Genomic DNA, 27,613 nt, shown 5'->3' with positions numbered 1-27,613 from the left:
CCCCCTCATTGGCATAGCTTCATTCTCCTTTCTGACCTCCTTTGGACGTGTTCTTTAGAGTTCAAGTCTTAAAATCAAATTTTCTATTTTCAATAAATGTTTTAGCAGAGGCGGCGTCAGGCGTAGGCGACTTGCGGGTCGAGGAGCCTCGAGCATGTGTACGTTACAAAGAGATGTGCACCTGGTAACTACTTCAAATAATTAACAACATAGACGTCAAAAACAATTACCGTCGAAATATTTTTTATGATAAAAGGGTCAAAATATTTTTTTTTGAGTGCTCAGTTGCATTAGAGACTCTTAGTCATTTCTTTTTAGATTTTATCATACATCAACTGGAACAATACTCAGAAACTCTATCAAAGAAGATTTAACAAACACAATACTGGAAGAACTGAAAAAAAATGAATACATATTCAAAACTCGTGTCCAAGGACATGACAATAGCCCAAAACATGGAAGACATTAAATTGGGTTAAAACTATTATGGATTAAAAAGATTGGGTGAAAGCAGTGAATTACAACTTACAAATTATAAGAAGAATAACAAAGCCTGATCCTTAATTAGCTTGAGTTCATGGAAGATGTTGAGCAGCTACTCTAATGCATAAAAAAAAACTTTAAAGAATTACTCCAAAAAATACTTTGAGGTTTAAATTTTGTAAATAATATTGGTAATGACAGCCTTTGATGAGCTATTCAAAACGTAAAACCAGTTCAAAATCATTTAAGAAATAAAATTTTTCAGGAAAGACTTCAAGCTTTGGCAAGTTCCATGTTACAGTGGACATAAGTCTCTAAGATGCCGTGCACTACTCTAAGATTGCTGTAAGGCTAAATGAAAGAAATCTCTGTTTCTTTTTTTTTTCTTCAAGTTTAATGGCATTGTGTTTTTCAAATAAAAAATGTGCCCGTTTCGTCTCCTTTCTTTAAAATATACATCTTTTTTTTTTTTTTTTTTTGTGTGTGCCACCAGAGGTCCTCACAAATGTAGTCTGTCTATATAAAATGTAGGTCTTGAGGTGCCACTGAGTGTTAGAAACAAAATTCTGTAACTATATCGTCATGGCTCTGTGAATGTTGATCTGGTTTACCAACAAACTGAAATAAAGACAACCTGGAAATAAAGTCCCTACTTTATTTAAAATTGTATAGAAACAAAACAAACAAAAAATCAAATCAAATCATGGGATCAGGCAAAATATTTTTAATGCACAAATCGCCTGAATATCTCTGTGGCACATTCAAAGAAAAACATTGTATAAAAAAAAAAAGGAACACTTACAGAGAATGTAAACATACAAAACACTAAATAGCATCAACACAAGTTCTAGTGGACATGTACAGTACACACAAGTTCTAGTGGACATGTACAGTACACACAAGTTCTAGTGGACATGTACAGTACACACAAGTTCTAGTGGACATGTACAGTACACACAAGTTCTAGTGGACATGTACAGTACACAAGTTCTAGTGGACATGTACAGTACACACAAGTTCTAGTGGACATGTACAGTACACACAAGTTCTAGTGGAAATGTACAGTACACACAAGTTCTAGTGGACATGTACAGTACACACAAGTTCTAGTGGACATGTACAGTACACACAAGTTCTAGTGGACATGTACAGTACACACAAGTTCTAGTGGACATGTACAGTACATAAGTTCTAGTGGACATGTACAGTACACACAAGTTCTAGTGGACATGTACAGTACACAAGTTCTAGTGGACATGTACAGTACACACAAGTTCTAGTGGACATGTACAGTACACAAGTTCTAGTGGACATGTACAGTACACAAGTTCTATTGCACCAGTAGAAATAAAGTAGTTGTACATTAACATTCCTGAACATTAGCAGCTTGAGAGGAGAACATGTTGCCGTGACAGAAATTCCATTGACTTTTTTTTAGCTTCAATTTCCACCACAATGGTTTGATTCAATTCTTAATAAACAACTTTTATCATTTTTAATATCTGATAAAATATTTGCTGAATTAGTAAAATAGTGAATTTAAAAAAAAATAAAAAATTATCATATTATTATTGTACTATTTAGTACTAATGCAAAATCAAAATTTCAGTTCAAAAGAGAAGAATTTATATTTATCTCTGAGTTAATTGTTTAACAATGTGATTAGAACGTCACATCTTAATGTTGGTGTCACTTTATGCAACAGTCACTTTGTCTACTACATAGATAGTATTTCAATCTTTTCAGGAAATAACACTTTCTAAGCAGTTTACACTAAAAATAAATATTTTAAGATGGAGCCAATATATATATATTTATATAACATAAATATTAAGTTATGTTTGCTACAAACAAGGTTGTGGTGTAAAGATATTTAGTTTTACTACAAACAGTTTGATTTGTATTCATTGGACCTTAGCATGAGGACAAGTTCATCTAATTTACTGCCAAGCTGGGTCAAATAGAACACTTGTTTTAGTTAGTTTTGGACAAAGAGTCTTACTGTGCCAGGTAGTACAATTAATACATAAAGTTCAGCTTTCTATTTCTGGCTCTGAAAATCTGGACACACAATTTCCATGTACATTTAAGTCTCAAGAGCATCAGTTGCAGAGACCTAGTGACTGATTCTTAGAACATTGAACTCCAAAGTTGTACAACTATAATACAAGTTACATACAAGAGTTACTGGACTTTAAGAAATATTTCAATTATAATCTCCAGGCTCTTTAATTTCACATTCCAGCACAAAGTAACTGATCAATTAGTCTATGTACAAAGTTCTTACAACTTGTGTATAATTTGACCATAAAACAAATGATTTTTATATTAAAAAAAAATAGTAAGCTGATATTTAAAGTAATGACTCCCAGCAAGCACAGAGACCAATGGACTTGATCCAATCATTTACTTTGGACAGAAAGAATAAAAAAAAATCCCCAAGAAATGGAATTGTAAGAAACAATGTGAAATATTTAGGGTAAAGATGATGAAAAGAGAGTGTCCACTAAGCTCATGCTGATACATCGACAAGCAATGTTCTTTTGTTAGGATGGGACTCCATGTACACAAAGTTTGTTTTCAAACTCAATGAAAGTCCTAGCAATAGGAACATTTATAATATAGCAATGGGACACAGAATCAATAAGAATGTCAGGAACTCAGTTTAAAAAAACAAACTGCAAGCTATCTGTCTGCCATCTTAAAAATGGATACAAGAAATTCTTAGTAGTACAAAAAACAACTAACAACAAATAACAAAAAACTTGCAAGAGTAGCCTAACTTGGAATGACCAACAAATGTGTACAAAGTTAGTTTAAGTACAAGACATTGACTGCTCCAGTAAAAGTACTGTGGACCTTGCTGCATCTTTCACTCGCTCATCCATATGACTTTCTCCCAGTGATCTGACCAGGTCAACAATATTGGAAGTTAAAATGTCATCTTTGAGAGTTCCTAAAAATAGAAATGAAACAACAATATACTAGGCTATGATAAAACATTTCACTAAGATATATCATAAGAAATGATTTTAATGTAACATAAATTTCCCTGATATAACATATCAATAAATGAATGGGGGATGGCTGCATCTTTTTTTGGTGGATGATGTAAAAGAAGTGCCCCTCTGGAGGCACCACTTTGCCCAAACTGTCAACAGGAAAGTAGCTGACAGCAGATGGCCTCTGAAAGAGAGAGAGAGAGAGCTGGAGAACTCTCAAGTAGGTCACAGGACCCAAAGGAAAGCCCTTGCCTATGACACCAGACGAGAAAAGAAAACTTAATAAGACACTGGTGGACACTAGCTTTGTCTGCATCAGATGTTGAAAATTATACAGATCACTTAAGGGTTTTCCTGGTCACAAAAATAATGCAGTTCTCTCCAAGTCAAAAACTGCCTTTTTTTTTCTGCTGTCTGCCCATATTTTACAGTTTGTTAATACACACTGTCCAAGTCAGTTTTGAAAAGTAACCTACTGTGTGAAAATAACTGATTTCCAAGGGTGCCCCAATGAGTTTGTGTGGAAATCTAATTCCCATCATTTTCTTTTTTTGTTAAGTTTATGTGTGTCAGAGATTTTTTTATTCCAAATCTGTATATAACCACAATAATATAATTGTATAGCACATATATTTAAAACCAAAAAACAAGTTTAAAAGATAAAGTGAAAATAACAAATGATAATTTTTAATATGAGATAAAGATATTCTCATATCACTTTAAAACCTAAAAATAGTAACCATAGATAGATCTCAACAAACACACACAAATGTTGAGGTGACATTAGTCAATAATTTAACAATACAATTATAAAATGACCATGTTTAATTATCAGCCAAATCTGAACCTGCTTCTGTGTATGTGTGTGCCTATGTGCTCTGGGTGTATTGCTGTAGCACTAATGTCAGACAGCTTGAGCCAATCAAATGCAAGTATTGATTTCATGGTATTGATCCAAAGTCTCACAACATGCTGACTAAACATTTCAGAATAAAAAAAAAATAGCATGTGCTTTTTCATTGACAATCAGTTCCACAACAGAGAAGAGACATTGGTGGCAATGGACAAAAAGGACACAAAAGTTACTCATAATTTCCAGAAAACTGATGGGAAAAAAAAAAATAAAAAAAAAATAAAGATACATACATATTTTGTGAGTTCTATAAAAAGTTCAACGCAAAGTATTTAAGGAAAAAAAAACAACACAATAAATATAGAACTCCAATGCTATAGAACAAAATATTAAATAAAAAATTGCAAAGTTGATGTTCCCCATTCAATCCGATTAAAATGGATACAATCAACAAAATATCAGATGCTTTGTCAGGATCTTCAGTTTTCAGGAATAAAAAACCCAATTTAATGATATAAGTTAATACAAACATGAATGTCAGCTTACATTCCAAATCTAATAGCCTTTGTGTAGATTTTGTCCTATTGTCCTACAGATTAAGAGAAAGCTTGAAATTCAAGAATTAAATATAAAAAATATTTCCACAATTAAAAAAAAGGTTTAAAAATGAAATATGCTTCTATGAGCATATCATAAATAAAACTGCTTTAATTAATTATTAAAAATATTTATTAACACCAAATGCAAACAGTTGTAAGCTCTTTTTATTCTGAAATGAGTAAAAAGAAATTTGTTTCACTTGTTTGCTCATGGAGAGCCATGCTTACATCCAAACTTTCAATATAACCAAGTGTGTTTTTCTTCAAATTAAAATAATTTACATATACTATGAATTGACTAGTTTGATGGTAATATTCTATATTTCAAAGAAATACAACTACCTTGATACGGTACTCTAATATAATATCTTTACAACTAAAGAATGTGATACTTTAGCTAGATATTGTCAAAGGGAGATAATAAAAAGAAAATTATTATTACTGAGGTTAAAACAGAGTTGTAGCAGGGGAGCTAAATGCCAATTTTGTTCATTAATTTAAAATGCCTAAATAGGGGTGCCACTTTGATTTCATTCACACATTTCTCTTTTACATTTTTAAAAATTATAAACAGAAAATGTGGTGTTGAAGAATATTCCTAAGAGTAAATTTATTTACTGCATCAATATTTCACTAGTCACCAAAAATCTTTTCCCCATGTCTAGCAAGTGAAGTATTATGAATGTCTAGCCATGATTCATGCACTTCTGCTGGGCAATTACAAGAGCCCGTTTTTATTAATCTTTCCTAAATCCAGCTTGCTTTCTAACACGCCATTGCTTTTATCAGAACAAAAATGTTTCATCTGTAAATATCTTTTAGACATTTCAATTGTTGAACCACATTATTTCACTAGACTGGTGCAATAAAAAAATTTCAGCAACCTCATTAGAATGATAGCCTGCTACTTAGTAATCACAGTTCTACACTTGAATGTAATAAGACAAAATAGATGGAAGTGAGTCTTTATAACAAACATTTACATACATAATAGATTCACAAACAAATATTGTGACCAAGTGTTTATCATGTGAGATTCGTTTCAGAACCACCTGCAATAACCAAGAATATGTGAAATAGAAACAGTATACTTTATATTTCTACATACACCCTCCCGCTTGCTTTACTTTCAAAGAACCCAGGTACTACACTGTACATACATACAGTAGACAAAATCAAAGGCAGCCTTAGGGGCTGGCAAGTGGGGCAACCGCCTGGGGCCCTATGCCTTAGGGGGACCCTGCGATAGAGACAATCTTTTGTCACCGTCAGCCCATAGTAAATATATTTGGCTCTGTGTTATGGAGTGTGTGTGACAGTGGAAAGAGGTTAGCAATTGGTTGTGAATGATGCAAAATAGAAGAAATTGTCGTCATTTGGTCTTAGTTAGGGGAGATGACTCCAGAATGTGAGACTGAAAGCTTGTGTTATTGTAGTGAGTTAGATTTTGTTAAGAAATATTATTACTAAAGTGTAGTACATTTATTTCATTTCATTTCAACTTGCTTTTGGTCTATATAATCAATACAATTATATATAGTTTTGTTCACAAGGAAGTTATTCAAGTTATTTGAAGTTTTATTAGTTCAGATATATTAAGCCTACAACAGTTTGGTGCAACAAGACAACAACCGGTAATTGCACTTTGTTAACCCTTGACTTCATCAACCCTAAGCTCCTTCAACCCTTATTTTATGGGATGTTAACTTTCAAAAATGTAAAAAAAAAAACGTCTTCAAATGAATTGCTCGGATTGCACTGGACAGTTTTATAACCATTGTTTTAGAAATGCAGTGAAGATGTTTCAGTAATCCCTGGCCATCTTGGGCTACAATAATCCCTGGCCATCTTGGGCTACAATAATCCCTGGCCACCTTGGGCTACAATAATCCCTGGCTACTTAGGGGTACAGTAATACCTGGCCAACTTGGGCTACAGTAATCCCTGGCCATTTTGGGCTACAATAATCCCTTGCCACCTTGGGCTACAATAATCCCTGGCCACCTTGGGCTACAGTAATCCCTGGCTACTTAGGGGTACAGTAATACCTGGCCAACTTGGGCTACAGTAATCCCTGGACACTTTGGGCTACAGTAATCCCTGGCTACTTTGGGCTACAGTAATCCCTGGCTACTTTGGGCTACAGTAATCCCTGGCTACTTTGCAGTTGAACTTTCAGAGATTTGCTACTTCACAGGTTTTATTTTTAATGGCACTTGCCCAGAGGCCACCTCTTGTCACCTCAGTGGTCTGGTTAGTAAATGAAAATAACACAGCTAATACAGTAAATACATTAAGAACAGTAAAAAACAACAACACATAATACTGTAGAGTATTAATGGAAAAATAACCAACAAAAGTAAATAATGGGTTATTGCACTGAGCCAGTTAGGTTCACAATGCAAACAGCAACCAATCATGTTTTGTTTATAGTTGTGAGTAGGAGCATAGCTGGTTCTCATTTCAAAAAGTAAAATGTACTATTTACTGTAAAAATCATATCAATTTTATTATTCATAAGATTTCTTTATTGTCAAAAATGGTACACTTATAGTAATATGTTTTTATACTTTTTGGGATTTTTATCATAAATTTTTTTTTTCACTATTGGAATTTCACAGAAAATAAAAAATTAAAGTACCGCGTATAATTTTCCCATCAAATATTTAAAAAAACCTTAGAAAAAGTGAACCCATAAAAGCTAAAGTGCACATTCTAAAAAGAGAACACTTACAAAAAAGGGAGATTACTGTAGTTCAAGTCAAACTAATCAAAGCATGCAAGTGTGACAAACAGGAAATGCTACAGATTAAACAATGACAAGAAAGCAAAATAAAAACCAGGCCAAGCAACAAATCAAAACAAGCAAATATTAAGACTTCATGGGCAGGAAAGACAACTTTTGTTTTCCTATATTTCTACACTGAACTGTCTCATGCTGACAAGTTGTTCAATGCATTAGGAGGTCTCACACAAAAATAAAATAGTCATTTTGAAACAGATTTGACGGAGCGGCAACTAAAAATGAGAAACATTCTAGAAGAGATTTACCGTTTGGCCCGTGAAGTCTCAATCCAAAGATGAGAGAAGGAAGAGAAGGAAAAAAGAAAGGGAGCCTACTGCGGACGTCAGGCATGAGGCCAGTGCAGGCAAGCAGAGCACAAGATGGAGGCACAGATGGGGTGGCTGAAATGAGTTCATGTGTTAGTACCATTGGAAATGACCTTTCAATGAACTAGACAAACATCATTCAACAGACAATAACTAAAGGATATCAGTTAGCCTTGAGAAAATATTGGAATAATTTGGCACACTTGGTGATGAAGGGTAAACACTTAGTCTACAAGAACTTCATCTACAAATGTTCATGTTTATCTACAAACAAAGGTTGACATGAAAAAGGCTATACAAAAAAAAAAAAAGTGTTCAAATTATTTGTTGAGATCCATTTTTCATTTGTACTTTACTCTTTCTAGGATGACAAGAAACTTTTTCAAAATTAAACCAAAAAAACTTGAAGCACTGTGAAGTATTACAGGGAAATAACTAAGACATAAGGATCACTAACAAAAAAGAAACATGAAACTACTTATGGTTGGTGGTCTACATACTCAAAAGATTCACCTACTACTTTTAATGTTTACAAACATTACTGTATGCTAAAAACATAACAGTATACAGACAAACATTATAGAGCAATTTTTAAATATTATTTTTTTTTAACATGGGCAAGTTAGCAACTTATCTTTCATTTAAAACAAACAAACTAGGAAAACAACAGTACCTTGTGCTACTAGTTATACTCTCCTAGAAAACTCTTGGAGGTATTAGAACTATAAGATGGTATGACAGTCAACTGAGGAAACTAAAAACCAATGTACCTGATGTTGAGATGGCCTGAAGCAAACTAAACACATTGCACATCATTTCAGCTGGAAGTTTGTCATCTTTCAATAATATGATCAAAGTCTCGGTCAGGTCAGCTTCTTTGAGAGGAACAGAAGCTTCTCCTGTGAAAGTAGGTCAAGGTCACTTTCAGGAACATTATGAAAGTTTGTGTAATTAGCAGCAAAAAAAAAAAAGAGTAGTCGAGGAGTAAAAAAAGAAATGGAAGTTAAAAAACAATTTTCCATTCAAGACCTTGACATGTAATGGGACTTCATGTAAAGGTCATATCTTACTGTGGCTAATGGTTTATAAGGTCAGCTCATTCACTCAAATGTACACAACATTGTTTTCTGTGCACAAAACTTGGGTTGTTAAAAATATATATTGCTATAAAGGTTAGTGTGGTTCAAGCACATCTGTCATGATAATGTAATTAATTCCTTAATGTACATTACAATGATGAACCTGGATGGCAATACATTATGAAACACAGATATACAGTTTCACAATTACTTATATCCTTTGTTTGTTATCAGAACTTGACCACAATTTTGTACAATTAAATTGTAAATTGAAAGCTTAACAAAGTTTACACTAGATCTTATTATATTGGTAATTGAGTCTGTATTTGTTGAACAAAGCACAGTATAGAAAAAATCAAGACTTAGCCACTGTTCACTTGGTAATTCTTGTATGGTAAATTTCCAATACATAAAAGCTTGGAGATCAATATTTACAATTTTTAGTCTCTATTTCTTGGTTTAATTAAAAATGTTCTTTCAACAATAACAGCCATTCATACTAAAATATTTTTGCAAACAAGTGTTTTTTAATTTAGAATTTAATCAAAATTTTAATGATTTATTATTTTATAAACTTAAAAAAAATAATTTATGAAATGACAGATTTAAGGTTGAACGTTTTAACAGTTCCAAAGATTCAATTTCACTATCAAGTGACATGGAAATTAAGAAATAATAAAATGTCACCAAAATAGAGGTTAAAAAAGAAAAAGTGTTTTCTCTGAACTGAATCTATTAATTTGAGAAGTATGTTTGTATATATAGAGTACGCAATACTATTTACATATCTAGCAGAAATATATATTTAGTACGCAATACTATTTACATATCTAGCAGAAATATATATTTAGTACACAATACTATTTACATATCTAGCAGAAATATATATTTAGCACGCAATACTATTTACATATCTAGCAGAAATATATATTTAGTACGCAATACTATTTACATATCTAGCAGAAATATATATTTAGTACGCAATACTATTTACATATCTAGCAGAAATCAAGCCAAAACTTTTTAATACACCCTTCAAAAACTACATATCTATTTATCAAACAAGACTTAACAATAAGTGTCACCTAGGGCTGTAGTACATATGATGGTCAAAGCCAATATTGCTTCATTCTGCATAACTAAATGTTCGGACATAGCCATAGACACAAGATGGTTGATGCCGTCTGCTCTTATCAGGTTCTGTATGACAGATGTTGATCTGCTGTTCTTTACAAGTGATGCCATAACTCGAGTTGCCTCCCCTAGAGTAGCAAGAGACAAAAATTGGTAAATAAATAAGTGTCATTTGTCATTTTAACTACTGGTATTTAATATCTGCTTCATTACATTTTCACCCATACAGTTTTTTAAATTTTATTTAATGATACTGCATGAACCAAACTGACCTTTTACCCCAGCGTGAGCCTCTACACCGCACCACTCACTCAAACAATCCAGGAATGTTCGATCTTGACCTAATTTAATGGCAGCAGATTCTGCAAATTTAAAAAGAAAGCTGTTAACATAGACTTAGAGACCTGTTCTCATGAACTTTAAAATATATTTACATTAACAAAAACTGAATAAATAATTGTTTATATCATTCACTAAAATGTACACAACATCGTTTTCTGTGCACAAAACTTGGGTTCTTTTAAATATATATTGCTATAAAGGTTAGTGTGCACAAGACCTGGGTTCTTAATTTCTATAAAGGTTTCTTTTTCATAAAGAAAAATTATAAAACTAATTTACACATAGAGTTAAATTAGAAAATTTGTTTTTCTGTAACTTTCCCAGATTTAAAATTTCGGTTTAGTGTGAAGCTAATAAGATGGTGTGGAAAGTCGTGGCTTCAAGCACATCTGTCATTATAATGTAATTAATTCCTTAATATACAATGATGAACCTGAATTGCAATACATTATGAAACACAGATATACAGTTTCACAAATACTTAGGTTAAAAAAAATGAATGTACAAACACTTCCTTTTTACTTAGTTTTAGCTTACCTTGACCTTCTATCAACATACGCAAAACTCCCAACAACTTAAATATGACAGCCATAACATCAGTGTGAATGAGACTCAGACATATTTCCAAGACTCCTGCTTCAAGTAGTTTGGGTTTATTGGCCACTGTCAGCAGTGAGAAGAAACATACAGTTTTACCAAATGAACACAATCAAGTCAAAAATGAAAGAATTAACTCTTTCTATGAAATCTACTCATGAAGTTAATTCATCTCAGAAAGAAGATGATTACATTCTTATGAATAAAGCCAGTGTCCCTTAGCAAGGGGATTGCAGCTATTGTGACCTCATCAAGGCATCTCTGTGGAAACAAGTTAGAGGAAATGGACCGAGAGAAAAATGACCCCCTCAATCTGTATTTTATGCAACAGTCTTTAAGACTTTTAAAAATAGACAAAATATTCACCTTCCTTGCTTAATATGGCCTCCCCTGTTTTTACTATTGATAGTAAATAGTTCTAAAATAGGAGAATTTTTCTGAAAAAAAAAAAGGCTTACCTATTTAATTTAAAAAACAAAAAGTTAACTCTCAGAAGATAAAAAGTAGCTTTTGCAACTAGACTTTAGAAGTTCTAAAATATCATGAAATCAGAATTTCAATATCACTTCTAGTTTTTGAGATCTTAAAGTGACAGATGAAATGACAGACCAACAGACCACACAAAAGTAATAGCTGCTTTTCCCCTTTTGAGGGCAGCTACAAATATAGACACAGATTTGTCTGTGGTCTGTTCAAATGTAAAAAAAAAGGCACAGCATTGTCATTAGACAGTCTCTGGAGCAGAACAAATGTAGACAGAAATGAACTCACCAGGAATAGCCAGGTTTCTTAATGAGCTTAATACAGCATGATGTAGCATAAAACTAGACTCTGATGTCACATTGGTCTTCAAGATACTGATGAGTTTATCCACGATTCCCATCTCAACAAGATGTTGACAATAAGCATCTAATCAAATAAATGCAAACAACACAGCAATGAATAGACAAACTGAATCATTTTAAACATAAAATTTTTTTTTAGAAAACTTTTTCTATTAAAATTTAAATCTATTTATCTACCAGTATCCATTTATTTTGGTCTATATAAATATATTTCATATTTGTTCTTGAAAGAAAAAAAAGGTACATAATAAGTGAATGCATCTTCACAACTTATCTATTGTTTGATCTTCTCAAAATAATTAATGCCAAGATTCACCTCGTCTTGCAAAGTTTCCAATGGCTAGTGTTCCTAAAGTCTTCAGTGTGTCCTTGTCTGATGACAGCCATTCTACAGACTGTGCCAAGAGAGCCCCATCTCCAGACATATACAGCTTTTCCATACTTTGATCTGAAACATTTTTTTTATTAACACTGACACATTTGCATGACTCACCTAAAAACATCTCAACAGTGCATATGCATACACATAAAACACGCATAATGAACATTTACAATTTTTTTGGGATAAAACTTAGGAGCACTCTTAATAAAACATACAAAAAACACTTATTGAACCAACAAAAGGAAAATGTACAAATAGAGCACACATAAAGAAAACTCATAAACCACGCTAATAATACAAACATAAAAATAACACAAGGTATAAAAATAATTTATAATTAAGCATTGACTTGCCTCCAACCAATATAGACACCAACACATCAGAAGCCATTTTGATAATTTCAGGACTTTGTGTCTCAGAGTTGACAATATTGACTAGAGATAAATACAGACCATTGTCAGCTGCAATGTCTTTGGCTGTTTCTGAAAGCAAAAATAAAAAAAAAAATGACTACACAGCAACTAATTTGTAAATTAAATTTTTTTATTTCAGGAAACAAACATTTCAAAAGAAATGTTACTTGTGTTGAAAATATAACTACAAAATATCTGTTAATACACTTCTTTAGACAATAAAAATGTAAACACAAAATGATATTTGAATTTAGAGATAAAAAGAGTAAAAATATAGAAATGGAAGAAAAATTGTGAAATCTTGTTTTTTTTTCTCTTGGGCTCCCAAGAATCTTTTTGTTTATTTACTAAATGAATTATATACATCAAACAAGATTCTAAATATTCTAAAAGATTCTAAATAAATTTATTATTACTTTAATAAAAATCTATGTCTCAATTTGTTTTTCATGAGTGTTGTTATGAAACCAATTCATTATTTTTAAAGTCCTTCTTTTTCAAACTATCCACTCGGTTGATGACTAGAAATGACAAAATGGTGAGTAAACAGAACATGTCATCTGAGTATTCAATATTATGTGTACGACAGAATGGTTCCTCACCAGACTCCATAAGACTTCCCAGCAAGTCAACTATGATATCTTTCTGTTCATTATTCCCAGTCTGGTCCAAAAGTTGTTTAAATGTGTCCAGCAAACCAGATTTAACAGCTGCTTCTTTACCAGCATCTGGTCAGAGATAAATATATTTAGTACTAATTTAACTCTAAGTCTTAGTGCAATAGTTAAAGATTTGCCCAGATTAAAAGACATAAATGAAGTTTCATTTACTTGCAAGTACAAAGTACCACATACCAAGAATGTGGCTTACCAAAAAAAAAAAAAAAAAAGATCAGCACTGACCAGACCAAATCCAATCAGCACTGACCAGACCAAATCCAATCAGCACTGACCAGACCAAATCCAATCAGCACTGACCAGACCAAATCCAATCAGCACTGACCAGACCAGATCCAATCAGCACTGATCAGACCAAATCCAATCAGCACTGACAAGACCAAATCCAATCAGCACTGATCAGACCAAATCCAATCAGAACTGACCAGACCGAATCCAATCAGCACTGATCAGACCGAATCCAATTAGCACTGATCAGACCAAATCCAATCAGCACTGATCAGACCAAATCCAATTAGCACTGATCAGACTAAATCCAATCAGCACTGATCAGACCAAATCCAATCAGCACTGACCAGACCAAATCCAATCAGAACTGACCAGGCCAAATCCAATCAGCACTGACCAGACCGAATCCAATCAGCACTGATCAGACCAAATCCAATCAGCACTGATCAGACCAAATCCAATCAGCACTGATCAGACCAAATCCAATCAGCACTGATCAGACCAAATCCAATCAGCACTGATCAGACCAAATCCAATCAGCACTGATCAGACCGAATCCAATCAGCACTGACCAGACCGAATCCAATCAGCACTGATCAGACCGAATCCAATCAGCACCGATCAGACCAAATCCAATCAGCACTGATCAGACCAAATCCAATCAGCACTGATCAGACCAAATCCAATCAGCACTGATCAGACCAAATCCAATCAGCACTGATCAGACCAAATCCAATCAGCACTGACCAGACCAAATCCAATCAGCACTGATCAGACCAAATCCAATCAGCACTGACAAGACCAAATCCAATCAGCACTGATCAGACCAAATCCAATCAGCACTGACCAGACCAAATCCAATCAGCACTGATCAGCCTTTGAAAATTGTTAATTGACCACAAAACGAAATTGTTATAAATATAAACACTGTATTGTTATTAATATAAACACTGTATTGTTATAAATGTAATTGAAGCTGACCTGACTCAGTAATACTGCCTATGGTGAGTAATGCCATGTTAGTGAGTTCATTGTCCTCCAAGTGGGCACTTATACAATCATTGAGCTGACATAAGACATTGGTGTCCACTGCTCGCTCCTGGAGCTGATCTGTCCAGACAAAACATTTATACAAGTAAACACAAGATTAGGATCAAACAATATAGGAGCAAATATTCTGGCCAGATTTTGTTGCTACTCTCTTGTGAAGTGTGTGACAATGAATAATAAGATGAATGTCTTTATCATCTCTCCTTAACAACAAAACTAAACTTGACTTTTCTGGCAATAGAAATGTTTACATTTTACAGCATTGAAAAGAACATGTTGGACAGCTTCATTCAGGTGGAAACAAAGTCTGCAATCAACATGTGTGTGGAGGATATGTGTGTAATACATGTGTTTGTGGGAGAGGTGTGTTATATATTAGGTGCGTTATAAGTGTGTAGGAAAGGTGAAGGGGTTTCATCTCTTTAAATTGTTAATTTTAAATAGTGTGAAATGTTCCAAATGTGAATATTATGTTTTTGGTTTCTGCCAAAGTAATATTTTCTTTGTTATATTGGTCATGTTTCTGTAGATAGTTCAAGACTAGGCTACCTTGAACTCACTGGTTGAATCATTTCTCTTCTTGTTTTAAGTCAACATGTAACGATCTTTCTGCTTACCCATTTGAGTCCTTTGAGAACACTTTATTTAAAATACATAAACTATCTGATATCTGCATATTAAACTAATTTTTTTACCTAAAGCAATACACTATAATAAGGTTGCTACCTCTCCAGCCACTCACCCTTTGAGTATGAAACAAGATCAATCATTGATTTCAATGGAGGAGATAAGAAGAGTACAAAACAGTAGATGATGTTACATTTATATGTGTATTTATGTTTATGTAGGTTGTGTGTGTGTTTGTTTGTTTCTTGTAGTCTCCCTTGTTCTATTGTTCAGTATGTTCACGATTTCACGGTTTACTCTGAAGTGTGTCAGTAGTGTGTAGTCACTGTGTATTAGTCTCTGCTGGTTGTTCTCTCCTTGTTTCATGTTAATAAAATTGGAGTATAACTTTAAACATCAGTATTGTTAAGTGTATTGTGATAATATAACAGATGACAAACAGACAGACAGACAGAAAAATCGAGAGAGAAAAAAAGAGTTAAAAAAGAGAATAAGAGAGAGAGAGAGAGAGAGAGAGAGGAAGAAAGAGAAAAATACCATCCAAAAATATGCACTATGTAATGCACTATATCCTGACCACTGATTCTATACTGAACTGTCACTACAGGGAGATAATTAAAATGGAAAAGCAATAGGAGGTAACACAAAAGAAGAATGTGAATTTTTCTTGATGTCATGAAAGAATTGCCATTCCATGAATTTTAAGTAGCATTTCATAACTAATGTTTAATGTATTCAATATTTTCTGTGAAAGTCAATGTCTTGAAAACTTGTGAACATCACAAAACAACAAATAAAATAGTATTATTTAAATCATTACTTTGGGTAACAGAATACAATTTTAAAAAATAACTTTTCTTTAAAATATTACATTAACAGTATCCCGTATTGCATAGTGATAACAATTCAGCATAATCATTTTATTCCCTTAATTAATGCTTACCCTTGCCATAAACTATCAAAGCCATAAACTTTCCTAGCTTCAAAGTACACAGAAACTTTTTCTATTCGTTTGCTAATATTTGGACTTGAGAATAGTCAGGTTTTTTATTTTTATGACACATAGCAGTCTTCCAGAGAATTTACTCTCATTCCAAAGTCCTCTTTCATCCTCAGCATTCAAAGTTCTAAAGTTCTCTTTCATCCTCAGCATTCAAAGTTCTAAAGTTCTCTTTCATCCTCAGCATTCAAAGTTCCAAAGTTCTCTTTCATCCTCAGCATTCAAAGTTCCAAAGTTCTCTTTCATCCTCAGCATTCAAAGTTCCAAAGTCCTCTTTCATCCTCAGCATTCAAAGTTCTAAAGTTCTCTTTCATCCTCAGCATTCAAAGTTCCAAAGTTCTCTTTCATCCTCAGCATTCAAAGTTCCAAAGTCCTCTTTCATCCCCAGCATTCAAAGTTCCAAAGTCCTCTTTCATCCTCAGCATTCAAAGTTTCAAAGTTCTCTTTCATTCTCAGCATTCAAAGTTCCAAAGTTCTCTTTCATCCTCAGCATTCAAAGTTCCAAAGTTCTCTTTCATCCTCAGCATTCAATGTTCTAAAGTTCTCTTTCACCTTCAGCATTCAAAGTTCCAAAGTTCTCTTTCATCCTCAGCATTCAAAGTTCCAAAGTCCTCTTTCATCCTCAGCATTCAAAGTTCCAAAGTTCTCTTTCATCCTCAGCATTCATAGTTCTAAAGTTCTCTTTCATCCTCAGCATCCAAAGTTCTAAAGTTCTCTTTCATCTTCAGCATTCAAAATTCTAAAGTTCTCTTTCATCTTCAGCATTCAAACTTCCGAAGTCCTCTTTCATCCTCAGCATTCAAAGTTCCAAAGTCCTCTTTCATCCTCAGCATTCAAAGTTCCAAAGTCCTCTTTCAACCTCAGCATTCAAAGTTCCAAAGTTCTCTTTCATCCTCAGCATTCAAAGTTCTAAAGTTCTCTTTCATCCTCAGCATTCAAAGTTCTAAAGTTCTCTTTCATCCTCAGCATTCAAAGTTCCAAAGTCCTCTTTCATCCTCAGCATTCAAAGTTCCAAAGTCCTCTTTCATCTTCAGCATTCAAAGTTCCGAAGTCCTCTTTCATCCTCAGCATTCAAAGTTCCAAAGTTCTCTTTCATCCCCAGCATTCAAAGTTCCAAAGTCCTCTTTCATCTTCAGCATTCAAAGTTCAGCTTACAACAGCTCCATAGCAGCAATCACCAGTGATGAATTCATTTTCTCTGGGAAGGTTTATTTGGCCGTGGTTGCAAGAGACGATCAGACTGGCTTGTCTTTTAACGACCTTAACCACTTCATTTGTTGTGCTTGATATGGAGTATTATCTTACGTAAGCTTCCTCCAGTGTTTGGCAGTTGTTGCTTTATGGAGCTCAAAGTTTTGCTCATTGACAAATATTTAGGACTTTTCACGAACAAGCTCCAGTCTAGATCTAACACAATGTGGGAATATCTCTATCTCCACACTCTTCAATCTTCGACTCGTGCTGATCAAGCCTCCATTCTTACACGATCCTGTTTTTGCCATTAAACAAAATTATTTTGTGATATTGATATCTTTTGTGATATCCATTTATGGAAGATAACTCTAGCTAGATATTATTGGCGTATCTGGTGTACAGAGTATAGGAAGTGCTGATCTAGGACAATATTTCAGCTCTGCAGAATGAATTTTTTAAACGTTTTTTCCAACTCTTTCGTCTGTGACACAAAATAATAACAATATGTGAGAATTAGTAGCAGATTCGCTCTACGACAGTAGTAATAAAGTAGAGGTGATACAAAGATCAGCTGCAACTCTTGAGATATTTCGTTGGCAACTGCCATTTTTCAATGAAGCGTTCTTGACTTGGCTTAACTGATCTATTTTTATGTCTTCTGCCTCGAAACACAATGGCTATGCCCAGATGAATTACTGGTGGTGTTTTCTCCTTGAATCTGCTGTGACTACACAAGGCTATTCTGGAGCGGCAAACTTTGGCACAGTTCGAGATGTTCTTACTCTTTCCCTTCAGTCTTTTTTGTTCTCGGTCAAGGTCATATCAGCACGCACAGTCCATCTCCAAGCCGTCCCTAATGTACCCATAGAAGAACTTGAGAAATATACCTATCAAATCCTATTTCCAACAAAATCTCTTTAAAAATGTATCGAATTCAAACTTCTATAAGATAACGTGGGGTCACACAATCAGGAATTTATTACGCAATGAAATAAGTCACAGAGGTTGCCATCTTTCTACAAAATAGAGTGGGATCACACAAGTTGGCATCGATTACGCAATGATATTACATAGTAGCCATTCAATGTATCGAATTCCAATTTCTACAAGATAACGTCGCATCCCACAAGCTGGAATCGACTACGCAATGAATTATGTTACAAAGGTTGCCACATAATGTATCGAATTCCAATTTCTACAAGATAACATGGGATCACACAAGCTGCCATCGAATACGCTATGAAATATGTACTTACCCAGTAGCGTAAATATGTGTGTTTGTGTGTACGTCTTGTTCTCAACCAGACAACGCAAATAATGTGTTATACATTCTGTAGTGAGAGATCCTATTGTATTGATGAGACAATACTGCCTTCCGTGTAAACTATTGTTTTGTTTTATTTAGCCAAGAAATCAATAGATCAATCAAACTTATTGACTAGCTATTCTTCTAATAGATCAAAAATGTATAAGACTTGTTTTTACGTTAATTACGGGAAGTAACTCTGTTCGGATGTTGGGGAGATTTAAAAAAAAAAAATTAAAACGATTTTTAAAAATGTAACTGAATAACATACCCTAATTATAACTTTGACTTTAATCATAAATTTAACCCTAACAATAACAACCCTCACACATACCGTGAACTGATAAAAAACCGTACCCACTTTTCAACCAAATGTTTTATGGAGAAACTTTAACCCTCAACCAGCAGCTTTCCAAAACTAGGGGAGTTCGTCTCATTACTGGAAGAGCAGCATTTCTCTCACGGAAATATGTCATCGTGTCCAGTGGGTTTTCTCCTTGCGTCAAGACTAGAGAAATGTACACGTGTGCAATACTTTCAAGAAATTGTTTCATCATGTTTATGTAGCGGTTAAACAAAAAAGAAAATGTTCAATTTTCAAAGTAAAAAAAAATGCTTCAGAAATAAGACTTTTTAAAAGAGATTGAGTGGTAAGTGACTTTGACATTAGTCGTTGGTAGAGACCCAAATAACACTTTTCAAAAGTGTTAAGACTAAGATAACAAGAACAACACTTAAAAAACCCAAACAAAGCAATCTTATGCAAAATGTAGTTGTAGTTGTTAGCTTGGATCAGTCATGTCATTCAATGTTGTACTAGATCTAGACCAGCCACAATAAATCTGTGTGATTAGAAATAGTTTTACCATTTGTTTTTGTTTTGCGCTATTTCATGCTTTTAACTTTCTCTATTCGCGATGATCCTTTCATTTATTTGGACCAGTTGGGAATTTTTTTTTTTGGAAAGGGAAGGGGGGGGGGGGGGAAAGAGAAAGAAAGGAATATCTGGGTGAATTTTTTTTTGGAGGGGGGTGGGGGGAGAGAAAGAAAGGGATATCTGGGTGAATTTTTTTTTTTTACCGTATTCGTTTTTTTTTAAAAGGGGAAAGACTTGAATTTGAACTCATGACTTAAGCCTCCCCAGGCCGACATCCTAACCACTTTACTAGTGAGGTGTGTATGAAAATAAAAGATTGTATAGTTATATATTGTTTGTTTCAAACTTACTTTAAAACGGCGACCTAAAAAGGGGACTAATTCAGCTTATACCAGTACCTCAGTCAAGTACAATTTATTTGCTTTGTTCGAGATACCAAACAAAATAATTGATTACCAATAGTTAATTAACTAATTGATTTTTTAAAATTGATTCTTGTGTTGTCAGGTAAAATATATAATTGAGCAAAATTTTAGCTGGATCCGAGATTGGGCGTGGGTGAAATAATGTTTACAAACTTTTTACCAGACAGACAGAGTGAGTTGATGTAAGTTTTGTAAAAAAATTAAGAACAGCGGACATAACATGCTATTTGTCCCCAGTCATTTCAAGGAAGCGAATATAAATCATGATGCTAGCGTGTTAGATAAACTCCAGACACAAGGGCACCGTAACCCTTTCAGACTGGTGCACTGTTGCAGACTGCATGGAGGTCAAGGAAAACTGAAATCGAAGGCTACTTTCTTTTAAGAAACATCGTACTTGAAAACTTGATACTGGCCACACAGAAGGTTGGTCGCCAAATACTTCTCTTGGGTAGAACAACATTAAACAATTGCGCCAAGAGGCAATCCAGAAGTAGGGGCTAGGACACTTAAAACACTTTGTTCTTTAGCTAGTGGACAACTCAGATCGATCGTCTGCAGATTCAGCAACAGGTGAAACAATAGTCTCCCCTTGTTGACGGTATAACTCAATGAGGAAAAAATATTGCGAGGAAAAGGACATTATAAAGAAAACAAAGCATGAGAAGAAAATAAAATGATGCGATCAAAGCAGCTTGAACTATTGATTAAAAGAAAAAGGTCTTCATTTGCCTCAATATAAAACAAATTAAAAGCAGCAGTAAATGTTTCAACATAAAAAATACATCAATTATGCTAATCACAGAAGTAGGCCTACACTCAAAAGGATTTGACAAGAGAGGGTAGTGGCATGATTTCACTCACTCTTCTAATGTTCTAAGATTCCACCCTCGCCATGAATGTAATCAACAACTCATCTCTTACATTTTGTCCACCTCACATACTTTATCCCCCCGCCACAAACCACACTTATCACTACCACTCCCTCCCTCCACACAGAAAAACCCCCTCGACATAGTCTGTGGCACACAACTGATACGTCCAGCCAACAATATCTGCAAACAAAATCACACGTCAGACAAAAGACGCCATTGACCTATTTCTTCCAAGCATCTATTCTAACGAGCATTCTTATATGACAGCCCAATATTCCCTATTGGGGCGGCCCAGACTGTTTGCGGGGGAGTCAGCACGACACAGACTCAATTTAATAATCAATAATCTCAAGTGGAAGGGGTGAACGCTGGTGGCACTCATAAAGGATCAATAACAACCGAAACTGATGAACACAGAAAACACTGGTCAGGAGTCTATTAAAGGGGGGACAACTCAACAGACAAGATTTAGTAATAATAATGCAAACAGTTTAATCCAAGTAAATGCAAGTTTATAGTCTGATTCTAAAATCTTTTTAGCGTCAATAAAAAAAATCAAACAAACACAAATGATGATTGAGCTAGAAATACATAAAACAGTCAGAGGACTGGAAAGTCCTAGAGTCCTAGTGAGTCTTTAGGAAGAAGTATTTATTAAAGATACATTTCACAATGATATTTTTACTGGACTCCTCTATTTATGTTCTGATGTGAAAATAGTTGCCTTTAGACATTGAATGTTTATTTATGTTACACATCAGTGCTATACTAAACAAACGTTGTTTCTCAGGTCAGACTTTCTGATTCACAGGCCTCATGTTTTTATGGCCTATGGTCAACATGGGTGGCCAGCACAATGAGCAATCACAATCAATTTTACCCAACTGTCAAGTACTGAGAAGACTTGTGTGCACTCAGTGACTCCTTAAAATCTAAGAATTTATAAGGATTCAAACTTGTGACCCTTGGTTCAGAAGCCAAACACTTTACCAATGGACCACATCCTTAGAAACATTTCTGGCTAAATATATCTGACTTGTTACTTTCATTTTAAAGCAGTTCAATTAAACAACTGAATACTATAATAGCTTTAGTAAGGTCAAAGGGTATGTTGGTCTTACTCTAGAGCCCATACCTACCAAACCAAAGTTTCTTCTTCCATAAGTGGTTATTGTAGAAACTTATGGAAATCTGGTATCAGAATTGGAAAGTTACCAATCATTCATTTTTTTTGTCTTTTCATGCATAAAGTATTTTACGCTGTTAAGTTTTGAACTCTTTAGCAAGTCTCTTACATTGTTGTAAGTTCTCCATGAATTTTACAGAAACAGAAAAATTTTAATGCATGTCATATCTCGAAGTTAGTCTTTGTATACATAGTGTCACGAAACATAAAGCAGATATTGCACTAGTTTATTTTTACATTGAATATTTGCAGCACAAGGTCATGGTTGTATGTTGTTGGCAAGTAATAACATAATTATTTCAAATGATGATGGTTTTTCTGTAAGTTTTAAAAATAGTTTGGATGATGCTAGAAGGAGGCAAGAGGGAGTATTCAAAGACTTGGATATTCAGTTTTGAGAGAGATCTGCGACTAGAGTAAATGAATTGGAATTGTTTTGTACATTTATGAAGTGTGTTTATTATTAAAGTTCCAGAATGAAAAGCTTTGTATTTATTAAAAGAATATTTTAGTTTTAAATTTATAGTTTAAAATTGTATCTCTGCCATCACAATATTGTTTAAGAATTCAGAAATTGTGTAAAGGAGAGAACTATACAACATTAGAAATGCATTGTCTCATCAACACAATGTCATCAGAATACATCATGTCAATCAGTTTCAAAAGTATTGTATGACATACAAAAATACCAGTATTACTAGTGACAACAAAAGTAAGAATTAATTTCTAATAGAAGTCTTACTAGTTGCCTTATTCTGAATTAATGTGAAGTTTATCTTTTGTTTTAATTTAACATTTAAAAAAATGTTGCTCAATCCATAAATACTGTACAACCACAAAATGTAGATGTGGTAAAAATGGTGATTCAAAAAAGGACTACATTTTAAAAATAGTTTCAAAACAAAATACATAAAAAAACAACTTACCACAATTGTTGGTTAGATTTAAAAGAAAACCACAAACTATAACCCGCAGACGTGCTGCACCTTCCTGTGTGTTGTTTAAATGATTAGACAAAACTTTCATTATGATTGTTATACCATCTTCTTTGTCCACTGCAAGTCTTCCTGGATCTAATAGGATACAGAAATAGTGATTAAAACATCTAGCAACATATGATGGCGTTAGTAGGTCTAAGAGCATAATTGTCCCAAAGGTATAGCACACCACAGCTTCAGATTGTTTACAAGATATTAAATTTATAGAATATAGCAAAACATTAATTACATGATTAATTAACAGCGAGTTATGTCTTTCTTGAGTGTATATTAATATCTATATAAATTTTTTGAAAGTCAAGAAAATGTAACATCATGTGTCAACAAGAATCTAGCATTCTTAGCAACAGCATGAACTAGGCATAGAGATCTAACAGACTATAAAGAATAGAGCCATGCTGAATCTTCAAACAATTCACATCTCCCTGGTCTCCAATGGATCACTACTTTGTTTTTTCAGTTGCAAAACTCAATCTATTTCTATTACTTCCATGTAGTATAATGCAAAAGAATATTCCAGTAGCATGGACTAAAGAAGCACTTTTCAACTGCTATATAAAAGCACATCAAATTGTATTAATACCTACAAGCTTTAGGACTTCATCAAGAACTGATTTTTATATTCAAGGCAGTATTTTTTTTAATTTTTAAAATAAAATATGTGGCAGGCCTAACTGAACCTTACATTGAAATGGAGTTTTCCATGAGACAAGTAGTTTTCCCATCACTTGTCTAGCATACTGATTACTTTGCTATAGTACAGACAACAAGCCCAATCCAACAAAAAAAATTTTTTTTTTGGTCAGTACAGTGAGGCAGATTTTAAAACTGTATAACATAAACTAAAAAAAAATATATGAAAGTATCTACACATCAAAGAAAAATGTCTTACCATTATCAAAACATATATTTCCTAATGCACGACAGGCTTGTGTAGCTAAGGCAATATTTTGACTAGACAGATGACTTAATAGATGAGGCACTACTCCCATACTAACCAAAGGCTCTCTTAGACTCTCTGCAAATGAGATTTTTTTCAAAAGTAAAAAAAAAATAATAAAAAAAGCTATATTCCTAACACCTTTCTTCATCTCGAAATAAGTTCAGTTAGGTCATAGACACGACTGTATATTTTCTTGACATAATACAATACAATAAAAAAATAATTAAAAAATAACAACTTAGAAAATAGTTTTCAAAGTATGAAAAGTAATGTGGTTTTAACCATATAAACAAAATTAATAAGAACTTTACATTTTCCACACACTTAAGGTAACTTATGCAAGACAATATGTGTAAATTTATCTAGCTTCATCACAGACATTTTCTGAAATCTTTCTCAACTAGATGTTGAATGCTGTGAATGGGGCTCACCTGATTTGGCTAATTCAGCCAACAATTGAGCTACATTTGTCAGGAGGGATTCGTCTTCATTGATGTTTGTTTTTGTAAGGTGTGACAATATAACTTTCATACCTTCATGATTCATTAGAGCTTTGAAAATGTTTTCTTTGTTATCATTATCTTCTTCATCTAGAAGTAAACAGAAAAATAATAAAGCAATAGCAAGAAGTATTATCATTTTCAACATGAACATCTTTTTAAAACCAATTTAATTTAATTATTTTATTGGTACGTAGTTACAAGTATTATTCTAAAGACAGAAATATTATCTCTGTGTTTAATATCGTCTGCTGATAAATTAACAAAAATAAATAACATTAGGATAAAAATAACAGCATCTTATTAAAGATTCATGTCCTAAACATTATTATTTTTTAATAAACAAGACCAAGTCACGGAATAAAATTAAATATTAAATTATTAGAGTAAAATTTTAACAGCCCCAAAAGTGAAACGAAGATGACCTTCAAATATTAATAATTATTTAATGATTAAAATGAAGAAATTGTGAAATTCTTTTTATCAAAATTTAAATTATTGAGTAAAACAATATAAAAAGAGTAAAACATTCTAAGACATTGAAACCTAGAGGGCAGATTATGTAAAGGTAATGTTTGTTTGGCCAACGGTCCTCATGGGTGTTATGTGACTAATATACTGACCAACTGCCCTTGTACTTTCCCAAATAATGTCAGGTACCCTCTAGAATTGGGTGGACTGAGGGGGCGTCTTAATGTCCAAGTGATAAAATAACAAGAAAAAGAAAATGAAAAGAAAAATTAACAAAATCTATAATGTAGTGTTTACTTACTTAAATCACAGACTAGCTGTATAGTTTTTTGAATAACATTTTCATGATCTTTGTCTTTGTCAGATATCTTCAATTGAGTCAACAACGTAAGTACTTCATCTACAAAAGATGAAAAAAAAAAAGATTTAATTTAAAGAAAAAAAGTTTTGTTTCATGCAAAATGAATTATGCTGACTCATTAAGTTCATCATTAGTTTGTTTAGTTTGTTTTTTTAATGAAAATATACATGATGAAACATTTCAAGACAAAATATTTTGAACATTATTTAACACTGCACTGAAATATTAAGGAGGAAAACAGGCAATAGTTGAAAAGATCACATGAAGATATCATTTAAAGAGGACAGTCTAAACAAATTTTATAAGGAGACTAATGTAGTGTGAGTTGGTAAGAGGATTACAACTGGTAATGTCTTTACCAAAGGTCATGTGCATGATCACATACCTATTTTGTGCAAAGAATGGTTTCAGAACAGCTCTTTATGTTAAAAAAAAAATGCAAAGTGAAATCCAATAGATCTATGCTAATGCTATGATTTTAATAATTACAATATTACATCTAATAAACGATGCTATAATTTGAAATTTGTTTAATGCATAAAAATAGCATTGTGATATGACTAATTATAACTTAATTGTCTAAATGTCTGATAAATACATGTGCTAATTTTAATTATCGCTGTACCAAGGTCATGGTGGCATTCGGCTCACCTCATACTTATGTACCCCAGCCCCAAAGTCTAAGGGTAGGGTCAAAGAAATACACCATTAATGATTAATAACATTAGTCATTACAATAATTGAATGCTTAGACAGTTTATTATCACAATCATATTGTAATCTAGATCTAATAATAATAAGCTATGGTAGTGAGGTATGTGCGCTGGACTGTTGTTTGGTCGGCTCGATGGTCCCAGGTTCTTATCCTGCCCAATGCCATCCACCATTGTCCTGGGGGGAGGTTTGGAATAGGAAGTAGATTATCTTCAACTCTGAATGTACGTCAGAAACGTAAAACATTTTACAAACAAACAAACTAGATCTATATAAAATCTAAATCTATCGGTATCATACATGAGATCGATAGATCTACATAGTAAATTAAGAGTAACAGAAAACAATATCACATAGTCGTCAGAGTAATTTTTTAGTATGATAGTCATAGAAATAAAATCAATAAAAATTTAATTATTAAATATAAATAATATTTATTTTTAATTATTAAATATTAATTATATTAATTATTATAAATAAAAATAAAATCTTATTAACTTATTCTAAACTCTAGATTGTCTAGAATCATTCTAGAATAGATAGACTCTAGTAAATCATAGTAAGTTAAATGATAAAGTATAAATATAAAGTAAAGATCTATCATCTAGTCAATCTAGAATCTAGAGTAAATCTAGACTAAAGTGACAAAGTCTAAATTAGTAAAATTACTCTAAATTCTAGATTCTCCATATCATATTTACCCATTATTTTGGATAGATAAGTCTAGGTATGATTATTTTCGTTTAGAATATTGTTGAAAAAAATGTTAGATCTAGATATCTAGATCTATGTGAAGTATGAGATTGTCCATCTCATGTCGATCCTATAGTTTACAGTTGCTAACTTGACACCGGAAGTAAAAATTATTTAATAATGCCCTATTTAATTTACTATTCATTTCATTCGTTTTATTCTTTTGTAGAATCTAAGAAAACATAGTAATAGACTAGATCTAAATAAAACTGTCTTAATGAAAGAATTTTTTTTCTTGTTTATTATTTCTACATATTATAGTTTTTGACTCTCAATGGCTTAAATAGATTTAGATCTAGGGTCTAAATTAGATTAAAAAATATTTTAATGTACATCTATCGTCTATGTAATATATGTTTCGGAACTTCGCCTTCTGATTCAGAGCATACCTTGAGATCGAAAGGATTGTGTAAAAATGATGTATACAAATAAAATTACACCCTTCAGCTTGTAACTAAGCGCTTTTTAAAATTTTTAAATCCAAAATAAAATTTAATTGTTAAAGCTGTTTCATAGATATGTCTAAACAATTTTAAAAATTCAAGAAAGTATGTGAGCTATTTTTAGTTGTAACACGAGTCACTATTT

At 33.0% G+C, this 27,613-nt stretch overlaps 1 protein-coding gene across 4 annotated transcripts; it reads right to left on the bottom strand.

The window, feature by feature from the left end:
• Window positions 1-1,187: 1,187 nt before the first annotated feature.
• On the bottom strand, window positions 1,188-27,328 carry LOC106077150 (rap1 GTPase-GDP dissociation stimulator 1-A-like). Of its 4 annotated transcripts, none has more exons than XM_056021393.1 (16): window positions 26,974-27,328; window positions 25,499-25,597; window positions 24,658-24,816; window positions 24,176-24,301; window positions 23,212-23,358; window positions 14,727-14,855; window positions 13,443-13,568; window positions 12,781-12,909; window positions 12,362-12,493; window positions 11,972-12,109; window positions 11,141-11,266; window positions 10,534-10,623; window positions 10,213-10,389; window positions 8,819-8,947; window positions 7,989-8,123; window positions 1,188-3,439 (listed from the first exon to the last, which is right to left on the bottom strand). In XM_056021393.1, exons 1-16 carry the CDS (start codon window positions 26,975-26,977, stop codon window positions 3,300-3,302), a joined length of 1,986 nt encoding a protein of 661 aa, XP_055877368.1. In that variant the 5' UTR covers window positions 26,978-27,328; the 3' UTR covers window positions 1,188-3,299. The 4 variants fall into 4 exon arrangements, with proteins under 4 accessions (XP_055877368.1, XP_055877369.1, XP_055877370.1 ...); XM_056021394.1 differs by having other exon boundaries at window positions 8,058-8,123; window positions 26,974-27,327; XM_056021397.1 differs by lacking the exon at window positions 7,989-8,123 and adding an exon at window positions 7,672-7,739 and having other exon boundaries at window positions 3,321-3,439; window positions 26,974-27,327.
• Window positions 27,329-27,613: the final 285 nt, after the last annotated feature.

This window comes from Biomphalaria glabrata, chromosome 2, assembly GCF_947242115.1.
Source record: "Biomphalaria glabrata chromosome 2, xgBioGlab47.1, whole genome shotgun sequence".
In the NCBI taxonomy this organism is placed as follows: Eukaryota; Metazoa; Mollusca; class Gastropoda; family Planorbidae; genus Biomphalaria; species Biomphalaria glabrata.
The sequence above is the reverse complement of the archived record's forward strand: the minus strand, read 5'-3'. Positions and strand labels throughout refer to the sequence as shown.

What these genes read in the sequence shown, in the direction of transcription:
- LOC106077150 (XM_056021393.1), bottom strand. An exon ending in ACAGCTAGTCTGTGATTTAA is followed by an intron (nt 24,817 to 25,498) that starts GTAAGTAAACAC and finishes GTTTACTTCTAG; the next exon opens with ATGAAGAAGATAATGATAAC. An exon ending in GGCTGAATTAGCCAAATCAG is followed by an intron (nt 24,302 to 24,657) that starts GTGAGCCCCATT and finishes TCTCATTTGCAG; the next exon opens with AGAGTCTAAGAGAGCCTTTG.